Source organism: Lagopus leucura, unplaced genomic scaffold (genome assembly GCF_019238085.1).
Source record: "Lagopus leucura isolate 7727_CA_CO unplaced genomic scaffold, USGS_WTPT01 Super-Scaffold_100002, whole genome shotgun sequence".
In the NCBI taxonomy this organism is placed as follows: Eukaryota; Metazoa; Chordata; class Aves; order Galliformes; family Phasianidae; genus Lagopus; species Lagopus leucura.
In genome coordinates, this window is record NW_024962263.1 from 49,111,585 (window position 1) to 49,123,305 (window position 11,721).

Genomic DNA, 11,721 nt, shown 5'->3' on the forward strand with positions numbered 1-11,721 from the left:
AATAAATAAATAAATAAATAAATAAATAAATAAATAAATAAATAAATTTTAGGCAGGTTCAGCACTGTTTCTGCTCCTTGAGTTTCAGGTAATTTATTTCCATCTCCATTATTTCCACGAGCAGAAACAGGCAAGGTTGGAACACAATCTCTCTTGCTTATGGAGAGAGTGCTTAGTATTATTTTGCAGCAAAAATTAGATGAGAATGAAGGAACTCTATTGAGAAAAAAAATCTAGAGTAATCCCACACTCACATTCAGTTCATTTTTTTCAGATTCCTCATCAAATTATTTTTGGGATAGGCCAGATAAAGTGGGATCAACAGCTTCTTTCCCAAATGGAACTACATTCATGAGAGGTCCAGGACGTGGAACAAATGCATTCTTAACTCATCAGAGACTTAGAAGCCGTGACTTTATTAAAGAAGGTGGTGCTTATATTCTTTTAACAATGGAAGGTATGTAAACACTGATGATAGCTAATATTCTTTATAATACAGGAAAGTACATAGTGTCACATAGTAAGTCACTGGTTCTGTAGATATAAATACACATTATGTACTTTATGTACACATTATGAGCAATTCAGGTACTACTCATATATCTAAAGTCAAATTATGTATTTAAATAGATGTGAGGGTAGATACATTCTTTTTTAAATCCATTATCTCATAGGTGGGTTAAAATTTAAATGTATAAAATGATGCTATTCCTGTGGAAATTACTTTGACTAGAGTACTTCGAATAAAATTGTCTGTTTAAATTTTTTTTAAATTACAAGGACCTTTCCAAAATACATAATGTTCCTGAAAGGTAAAAGAAAAGACTATTCATTATAGCAGAGGAATGTAAAACAGTTCAAAAATTCTCTGATCTTTACTATTAGAACTTATCATTAGAATCTAAGATCAAAAAGGAGAGATAAAGCAAAAGCCTTTTTTCTTGTTTTTTTCTCATGCAGATGTATCACATCTAGTATCAGCTCAGCCTAGCGTGTCACCCACCATTACTGCAGACACTTCTACTGTCAGATCTACCTCTACTGCCACCACCACTACCACTGAGCCCATCACCACCAAGCCCACCGTCACCACCAGGCCCACAGATAGTCCTACTGCTACCAAAACACCCATCACAACACCCCCTGTGACCCTGACTGAAGAGCCAGAGACGGATGCACCGGAGGCCTGTCCAGACAACCCTTGTGAAAATGATGGTGTCTGCATTATCGTAGACAGAGAAGCAGTGTGCAGGTAACTGTATTTATTCACTCTCAAATCCAATTTTAATTGGAGTGATGAAAGCTTCTAGTAGAATAACTCTTTGTTTCTAACAAAAGGAAGGGACTATAACTAATTGAGGCAAATATTTCCAGCCACTTACTGCAAGTGAAGTAAGATCAGCTAGGACAAAAAGAAATTCCTATCCGCAATACTTGGAGTACCCTGACTTGCCTGTAAATTATATGTAAATTATATATAAATATACTTCCTATTTTCAGTAATATATTAGTCCAATGTGATAAAATGGGCTGTGCATCTCCACAGATGTCTCTATAGCAAAATAGTTAAATACGAATGTAGCCGAAACAAAGTTCTGATATCAGAAGAAAATATATCAAGAGTTCCCAGGCAGTGTATGTAGGATAACTTTGTTTTAAAATCTTATATAGAAGCATAGAGTATTGCAAATCATGATCATGAATTAACAAATATAGTCGCTTGTCTTTGAAACCAGTGATGAAGGCTGAGGACCAAAGCGACTGTTTACCCTGCAGGAAAATATGTAACAACTTCAATTTATTCCTCTGTTGATTCATTTATGCAGCCCACCTGGCTGATTAGCATTGTTCCAGCTCTCAAACACACTCTGAGGCTGAAGATAGTAACAATGTGCTATGAAGCTGTGCCAAGGCAGGTAGAGCAGGGGAGTGCTGAGAGGTAAATGTCCAAAGGCCAAGAGCAGCGAGAGCCATGTATGACTCACTGACTGTTCTGTCTCCCCATTTAGAAACCTTTTAGAAAACAATTCTGCAAAGGGGCTTGTGCAGCACATCAGAGACAGGTCACAAATATGAGAAAATGTCAAGAAGCTGTTCCAAGAAGATGGAAATAAAAGAGTCATGCTGAATGTTACGCTTGATTTTGGAATTATGAAAAGATTTATTTTCTGACATCTTCGGACTATTTGTAGATCAAGTGCTTATGTGGCCTACTTTCTATCCAGGAGAAGTGTGTAACCAGCAGTCAGTTTCCGCTCTAATTTTCTATTGGAAAACCAGGGAGGATGTGATACATAAATCTATTTAAGCTTGATCACATTAAATCCCCAAACAGCCTTGCAGTGCACTGCCAATGGATTCATTTTCAGGGCCAAACATAGAGTTTCGAACAAATGATTTAGACAGAAACGACAAAAACAATAACATAAGGAATGACAAAGGTACTGAGAAATAGGTGCAGATGTGAACTCAGCAGTGTTGCCCATAGATGTTTTTTTTTCAGTTAGATCATTCATAAATTGTTTGAGCTAGTAGTAACTCTGAATAAGGTGAAGGAATCAGGGCTTGGAGGTTGTGTTTAGTGCACAACCAGAAGGTTTCTAGAATGATACTCCAGCCTTCTTTTGGGGGAAGGCAGAGACTGCTCACACAAGTTCTTAAAATTTGAAAACAAACCCCTTTTGGAAATGAGAATGTCTGTTCAGAATTTACCACAGCTACTAACAGAGAATTCCTGAGCATGGAAAATGCAGTGAGATGGAAGCATCTTCAGCTATGTCTGTCCTAGAATGGTTCAGGTATGATCAGATCAGTGATGCCTTGAGGGTCTGCCCTGTGCTCTCCACTCTATTTATCTTGCGAGTTCAAATTGCTGCAAAGGTGAGAATTAAGAAGGCAAAGAACACAAGAGGAGTCAGGACAGTGAAGTTTCTTGGAGGGTGATAAATGTGGCTTGATGGGATAAAAGCAGCATAAAGCTTGTGGTCTAGCTCCCCATAGATTTCATTCAACTCCTTCTTATAAAAGCTTTTTTAAACGGATTGAATGGAGATAGAAGAGCTTTGTTTAAAAGCTGAGCACGTGAAAAGGCAAATTTGCATCAGGATATGAGGGCAATTAGCATAGTGGAAGCAACTATTACATGATAGTGGCCCTTGGGACAGGTGTCAGTTTTGCGGAGCAGAAAGTGAGTTTTCTATCAACTGAAGTGCTGTAAACATAAAGGAAAAGGAAGCAGGCAAGTGAACTTGGGTTACCCAGAGGGCTTGTGTATTGGTAGCAAAACACCATTTCATAGCAGCAGCTGCGGCCAAACCTGAAGCACTCAGAACAATCAGACTGGAGCTCACGTTTTCTGGCAATGGCTCCCTTTGTTTCTTTCAGAGCAGGGACAACCTATAAAACGTGGAATAAGTGGAAACAGGAAAACCTGTAAAAAGTGGAAAGCTGAAGAAAGGCACCGTATATCCAGATATGTAAGGAGAGTGGGCCACCCAAGGCAACTCTAAAATAGACAACTGTTTTGAGATAACTTCATTACGGTTTGGGAGATAGAAATAGAGCATCAGAAATTAAATATTTTGAGGAATCCTTTTCATACCTTTGTTTTTAAGTGATATCACATGTCCCTTTACTTTCTAGATGTCCAGCAGGAAATAACTGGTGGTACATGGGGGAAAAATGTGAAAGGAAAGGCACAACTCAAGAAAATACCATAATAGCTGTTTCTTCAGCCATAACAGTATTTGTTGTTATGCTTATTGTCACTATCACAACTGTGGTATGCCTTAAAAAGAAATACAGCAAAGGAGAAGGGAAAAAAAAAGAAAAAGTGGAGAGCCTAACTCCTGAAGAAGTAAGTATTTCCCCTTTTTAAAGTAGTCAACTTCGGTAAGAAGTAGATTGGAGGGTCTTAATCAATGTCTTAATCTTGGAAATAGCAAGAATGGCGTAGATTAAAGGGACTCACAAGGGCCAGGAGAAATTCTCTAAGCTAATTGAAAAGGAATAGCCTTCCAGGGAGCAATTTGAATGTGCTCCTAATATCCTTTGTGTGATGACCTGTTGAAGTGCAGTACTTCTTCGCAATGACAGATACTGTCACTGTTACTTTATGTCTCCCAATATGTTATTTTGATTTATTTGAAAGTAATGCTTCTACATTACACATGTATTTCCTTTTCGCACTTCTCTTTTAAGATGTGGGTTTCTTTTTCTTTCTCTTTTTTTTTCCTCGTTTAGAATATAACGTACTTCTGAAGGTAATGCCATCAAGCATCAAAGACATAAAATGAACATCACTGGAAAACCAAAATTATGCCATCATTCTTTCTGATACTTTTATGTCAGCTGTCATGATAAAGGTTTGTAAAGTCCAGAAAATAATACATCCCCTCTGAAAATATGGCTTATAATAAATTACTGTACTAACATCAGTGAAGTTTCTGGCAATGTTGTGTATTGCTGTGCAATGGAGAAAGATAGAAATGTGTTGTTTGACAGACTTGCCCTGTGTTTTAAGTCTACCTGAACATGAAAAAAAATGTGCAAAACTGCATCCTGACATTCATTCAAGACAGAAAAGTCTAGGTTTGCCATTTTAACATGGAGCTGCCCATCATAAAAGAGAACTGGACTCTAATTCAGAGGAATCCAACCATTCTGCAGCAGTTGTCAGTAGAGTAAGAGTGTGTGGACATCTGTTTCATTAAGTAATTTGCGTTCAATCTAGTAAATATAAAATAAATAACAAGTAATGAGGAAAGTGCTAAATTAACCATACAGACACACAAGCACGACAGAGATGGTAATGGGGACCCACTGATGATTGCTGGTGATGAAGGAACTGCTAAGGCATATCTTTGAAGAATGTCAACCTGAACTACAAATTGCAGTTGATAAGAATGGGAAACACAACCAACACAAATATTATGGGATACTTGAGGCTATTTGGGAGATCGACTATCAGAAGGAAATTGTGGGTTTATGTAAAACTTACTATGGGACATGTAGGAGAAGGGCTAAAAGGTCCACAGGAAAAAGGATGATCATGATGGATCAGAGGGGAAACAAGTGTAGAAAAATGGTGCCAGCAACTGCAGAGACCGACATACAGAAGAGTCAAGCACAGAGATCTTACGGCACCTGGGTCTAGATGTTATCGTGTAAAGGGCTGGGAATGCAGGAGGTCTGTGTGCCAGCAACTAGAGGGACTTGGACTGTGTGTCAAGAGGTTCAAGCAACCTGAGGAGATGCCATGGGCATCAAAGCCTTAGGTTGAGTTTGGCAGGAACTGGAGATCTTGGGGCACGTGTGGGTAAGTCTAAGTGCAAGCAACTGGATAAACCTATGTTTTTATTTCCCCAGTGAATTTAATTCTGTTTGTGTGTACGAATAATCTGTTAGAAAACTTCAAGCTGAACTAGCTGGTGAGTAGGAGGAAAACCACATCTGGAAAGACTTTTGCTGTGAGACAGTGGTTTAGGTTACTGAACCCAGGGTTCAGTCACGGATATTAAGCAAACCATGAGCTGCTGCCTACAGTGCTCTGCATGTGTGGCAGTCTGTGTGGACAGTTGCACCTGGGACCTGTATGTGTCTGCCTTCCTACAGGCCAGACCTGCCAGCACGAGGAGCAGCAGCGGCACCCCTGTGACTGGGATGCAGTGATCATCTGGGCCTGGGTCTGCTCCTGGCTGGACACAGCAGCCACGAGGCAGCATCTTGAGTCTTCTAGGTTTGGTGGCAACTCCCCTAATATTCTTGCTGATGTACCTTACTGTACATCCTTACTGTATCCTTAGGGCTACAAATGTGGTCAGGTTTTAACAGTAGACCAGGCTTGGAGATAGAAGGGTCAGAGGAATTAACTTTTCTTCCCAAAAACACTTTTCAGGGAAGATGTCAGTCAGCATGGCTGAAGATCATCACATTTTACAGTGTGCACAACACAAAGCAACAAATGTGTATGGCTCTGTAATGGCATTACGCATATAGTCTTCCTCTGATTAATATTCACTGAAATGTAGTTATATTTAAAGCTTTCATAGCTGGTTTTATTAGCTTTTGTTGGAACTCAAAGATTCATGAAAACAGCCAGACAAAATTAACTAACAATTGTCAGAGCTAACAAACATCCTGGAGAGGGAGATATCCTACTATAGCTGTCTTTAAATAACTTTCTTATTTTGACATGTCTTCATCAGCAGTTTTCATGCAAATAAATCTCCAAATGTGCCTTCAACTAATATATGCACATAGATTTACATGGAGTTAAGAAGATACAAATGAGACTGTTCATAAATTCAACCCTGGCTAAAATACTTAACATTACAAACAGTAAGCATTTGATCATTTCAAATAGGAGGTTCTGGATTTGTGACTACAGACGTTGTCTATATTTTTTGAAATACAGACTCTATGGAATGGCATAAATACTACCTGAATTGTAAATGCCTTTGTGCTTTCATTAGGAAAAAAAAAAGAAGTCTAATGCATTATAACACATTGTATAAGATAAAAATTCCATAGAGTACATCCTGAAATGGCAAACTTCCATGGAAAAAGCCTGTAAGCTTCTGCTTATTCATTTCAAACAGGAACCAGTGAAGAGCATACTTTAAGACTGAACTGTCACAGTTCAAATAACAACTCACTTTTCAGTGCTATGCAGATTTCATAGAGCCAAAAAGGACTTCTTGATTTTATTAACTGACCTAAGGATTTGATCAGTCTGATTTTTTGTGAAAAATAAATAAGCCTGTGAATACCCAAGTAAGGACAGGTGCAAGAGGAAAGTTTCAGCGCAGAAGAATGTCTCAGGAAGTCATGTGCCAGATTCAAATATTGCACTTCATTGCACATCACAAAAGCTATCCCACTAGCTCAAGTTCCTGAACACCAGAGTCCCTTACAAAAGTGGTAGCAGAATACAGCGATGGTATTTTTCTGTGAAGAGGGGAGATATTTAAAATACACACACGGTTTGGGAATTCAGTGGTTCAGCTGGAGTTTCCTTTACAAGTCAATGCTTTACTCGCATTTGATATTTAACTGGTTGGCCTTGCAACGCTCAGGAATGGTCACCTGTTGTAAAAACAGCAAGGAGGACTCGCCAGCCCAGGTCATGAGGCTCTCCTCTGTGCTTCACCAGGACTTTTCCCACACAGTTCCTAGCACCGTACTTGCTATTTTTAATTAAACAACTTCAGTGTGGAGACATACATATAACGCATTTACAGATAATGTGGACATTTGCTACAGATCAGATACTGTGTTGGTCAGCTTGAGAGCTGTACACAAGGTAGCAGTCCTTCACAGGAAGACTGGGTGTCTCTTTTTTTCCTAAAGAAGATTTATTCACAGAATTTTTAGTGTGAGTTTCTCTGTGCAAAATCAATGACAGATGCTAGACGGATAAATACTAATATGGTACAAAACTCCGCCACATTAAATCGCCACAAAATTCTACTTCTTTTTCTCGTCCTTTCCGCCCTATTTAATGAGTCACACTAAAATTTGTGCAAGGAATTGCTCTGCCTGTATCCCTGGAGTCATGTAAGGCAGGCATACTCTGCTCTCTACTCATCAGGATTTGCGTAAAGTGGATATGTATGGGTGGAAGAAGGGCTTGAGCTGATAACATTGACTCCCCAGTTCAACTACCTTGCTCCTGTCCTTTATCTGAGTGTGAAACTCAGCTCATACCATTGATGAGCCCCTGGAAGTGACCCCAGTTTAAGTGACGGTGTTCTTCTCTGCTCCTCCTTTCCTGGGCTCCGGTCTGCCTGTGCAGCTGGAGCCAGCAGAGGAAATGCATGCTGCACTGAGAGCTGTGTGCATGACTCATCCCTCAGTCTGTTGGGAGTTACTGCATGGGCTTAAAAATAGATAAATAGGTAAATAAATCAATTTCAAGCCAGCAGCTCAGGTTTGGGGAAGAAAACACACGCATACATACACAAAAGAAACCCAAAAGTAGGTTATCCTATCTCCTTCTCTGTCTTTCTTTAAGAATCTCAGTACTGCAGAAAATCTTTCCGGCATGCCACCTAATATCTATGCTAAACAGTACACACAGCCTCCCACTCCTGTTCTAGGCAAACCAGACCAATTTCATTGCTATTTGCATCACACAGATGGATTAACTTGCTCATCCTAGCTTTTGCACAGGTAGCAAATAGCTGAATCATAATGCTCTGGCTGAAATGGCATTGTCTAAATGCAAAGGGAGAACTGATCCCAGGTGGGCAGGTTCCAGCGTGATGGAGTCTGGAAGGGCCATTTTTTCTGTGCAAACAGCCTGTGAGATCAGAACAGAGCAGTGGCATTTCTCCATTTTTTTCACTCTTTGGAGACTTTTCTTAAGGCATAGATGCCATGCTAAAATGCTTGTTATTTTCTTAAATACGATCTTAATTCTCCTGTGTGCTCAGACTGCATTTTCAGTCTATCTGTCACTGCAGTGAGTGCAGGTAGGCAAGTGTCAGCAGGAGAAGCCAACCACTGAACAAACTGCCTTTTCTAAGAAGCAGTCAAGTGCTGTTTCTAAAATCCAGAGCTTGATCTCCGCCTTTGACTTTGCCTCCCATGAAGACGAAATAGCATCAAAGAAGTCGAACTTGAATGTCTGGAGCTTAAAAGAACAAAACCAAACTTCATCATTTCCCAAGGTCGCAGTGCTTAATCATACAATACATAAACATCACTGCTCCTACTGTGAAATACTCACAGGAAAAACAACAGTTATGCACTTTTATCAGATGTGAATCTTATCTCTGAGCAGTTTGATGGAACATTTAGATTAACATCTTAACGACAGCATTTCTGCTGCGAGGTTCCTATCACATAACTAGAAGCAGTCATCCTGCTCTGCTAGAGCTCTGTGCACGTGCACTTCCCCTTCACATTTCTCTTTTACCGCCATCTGGATACGGGCAGACCATGCTACAGAAAAAACAAATCCTGTCAGCGGCACATCTCCCTTTTCAGCTCCGATTTTGCTTTTTTTCCCATACTTCTCATCATGTTGTAGACACCTGAGGTTGGAGGCAGCTTTCACTCATGCAAATGATGTTGGCTCGTTCAGAGCACTGAGTTATGAGTTCCATGAAATACCACTGGGACTTCGGTTTAGTTTGTTAAGTAAGCTATTAGTTCATTAAGTGATGAAGTCATTTAGTAAACTTCACTTTATTAACCATGGTAGGAGTCAGTGTTGCCACTCAGAAGAATCATGCTGCTACTGCATGCCTGTTTCCCTGGCAGATATGTGTCAGGGTGAGGTGGAGGTAAGGAGAGAGGCAGGAGCTGAGAGTATCAATGATCTCAGCTGGTGCAGGGATCATCTCTGTGGGCACTTAGGACAACTGCAGGCTTGCCTTAGCCAAAAGAACAACGATCTTGCCTTTGCTTTAACAGCAGTGATTTCATAGCAGTGAAAAAAGAAAAACCATTGGATTAGAAACTTGTTTATTCTTAAGTGACCAAGATCTATAAGAAAAAAAGAAAAAAAAAAAAAAAGAAAAAAAAAGAGAAAAAAATTAAGATAGAAATCCCCGACTGCGAGTCCTTGCATGGCAGTCTATGACCAATTCTCCCCAGCAGGTGCGCTGTTGGAACATGAGGCATGAGCAATTTCTGCTGCTCCAGAGCCCACCCAGCTGCTCCACCTTTCACAGGCCCCCACCCCCCGGCTCCTTGGGCCAGCCCTGTCTGCCTGCATGGCTGTTCTGGCCAACACGAGCACTGTGTCCCAGCTACGGCCCTGCCACAGAAGGCAGAAAAGCTACGAATCCTCAACCCTGGAGCACATTTGAATTCCTGAGAAATATAAACAGCTGCAGGCATGTTCATTTTGAACGCGGAACCTCTGTGGTGATTCTGAACTGAATGGTGAGGCAGGGAGGAAAGGAGAGTGATTTACCATTTTCTCACTAAAATGATTGGGATGAGCACAAAAGCAGCTCTGACTCCGAGAGCAGGGGCTAGGTCTAACAAGTCGCCCATCCCTTTGTGCTGGTGGAGCCATGCATGTGCTCCCAGTTAAGCCACAGCCATACCCCAGTGCCCAGCTGAGGAGGTGCCACTTGCTTTTCCAAGCGCACGGTGTGTTGCCCTCCGCCTGCCTCGCTCTGCACCCACACACACAAACCACTTCTCAGGCCTGTCAGCTCCCTCTCAGGATGGCTGCTCATGAACTTGCTCACATCTCTGCTTTCTGTCTTGCTCCCCACAGCATCTCAGTGATCTGAGTGACAGCCGAGGCCGGTGTCCCGGGCAGAGGCAGTCCATCCGTGCTGCCCTCCTTTGGGGCACAAACAGCAATGCAGGTCCAGCAAACCCACCCCTGCGGAACCCTGACTTATTCCTAGGCTGCACCCCTATGGGGAGGGATTGGTGCTGGTGGCACTGGACATGTCAGTGGAGCCGTGCACCATGGGAGGGCTGCAGGGATCAGGAGATGGAAAGTTTGCTGGCTTTGGAAACGCAAGACTGAGCATCAGTCTTGTAATCAGCAGTTACAGCTGCTGTCTACTGCCTTCCCTGAGACCCCCTGCTGCCAGTGGAAGTGATGTGGGGGATATTTTGCAATGCAGAGATCACCTCTTAAAGGGGAACGCAGAGCCCTCCGTCACTCTTCAGCTAAAGCCCTGCTCCTGGTTGCCCTGCAGTACCATCTTCCCATAATGGCTGCAGGATTCTATTTCCTGTATTGTTTGAAAACACAGCTTCCATACAAATATAATGAGACATCATTTTCAACTTTGGAACAGGAGAAAATACTGAGCAAATTTAATCAGCAGCTTTTGTTACTGCAGGTACAAGAACCTGCCACTTTCCACCAGGGTCTCCAAAAGAAATTTCAGCCACTGGAAGAAAAGGCATTATAAAGGTTTGTGTGATTAGCGCAATTTAAGCCTTAAAGCTCCCAAAGCTGAAGGACACACATAAGAAATCCTTTGCATTTTAGATTTTTAGTTTGTTTTCCCAGTATTTCCTCCCTAGAATACTCCCAGTTCTTAACAAACTTGAAAATCTTGCACCACAAATTAGCTACTAATTTGCTTTAGCTAGTGATAAGGTTGCACCAGTACTACTGGAGTATAAGAAGTATTGCAATTACTCATTTCAGCCTCAAACTGAGAAAAGAGAGAAGCTTGCTTTTCTAAAGCCTATCTATATATAAATAAAAGAAACTCAACTGCTTTCTTAAGGAAAAGCCATATTACTACACTGTTATTACATATACCTACCATTGCTCCAGACATTACAGATCACAGACATCCCCTGAACTCCTGCTGTTTCACTGATCAGACAGAAATGCTGAAGCTACACATTCTTCAAGTTCTTGCTTCAGGACCCTTCTAGAATAAGCTTCTTTTCCCCTCTTCTTATCTATCTATCTATCTATCTATCATCTATCTATCTATCTATCTATCTATCTATTTATTTTCTTTGGGATCCCATTCCTGGATGTGTGCAGCAAGTACAAGCTGCAGATCACCCACGAAAACATCTACCTCTGGGACACGCACAACCCGTGCCTCAAGCTGCTCTCCTGGTCTTTGTCCTAGACCAGGACAAATGCCTGTGTCCATTTTAGCTTTCCGTTTTATTACCAGACCAGCTTTTGGCATTAACAAGTTTTACCAGGTAGAGCTTTGGGTTACACATCCTGGTGAATCTGCATGTCATTGAGGGCCATTACATGATCAAGCT

At 41.2% G+C, this 11,721-nt stretch overlaps 1 protein-coding gene across 1 annotated transcript in view; it reads left to right on the plus strand.

Annotated features, from left to right (window-relative positions):
- Positions 1-4,490, plus strand: part of MEP1B (meprin A subunit beta) — a 25,357-nt gene extending 20,867 nt beyond the window's left edge. The window contains exons 12-15 of the mRNA XM_042869334.1: positions 275-457; positions 961-1,252; positions 3,643-3,856; positions 4,243-4,490. Of these exons, the coding sequence (XP_042725268.1) occupies positions 275-457; positions 961-1,252; positions 3,643-3,856; positions 4,243-4,260 (707 nt within the window). The 3' untranslated portion in view covers positions 4,261-4,490. The remainder of the gene's footprint in view (positions 1-274; positions 458-960; positions 1,253-3,642; positions 3,857-4,242) is intronic.
- The last annotated feature ends 7,231 nt before the right edge of the window (positions 4,491-11,721 follow it).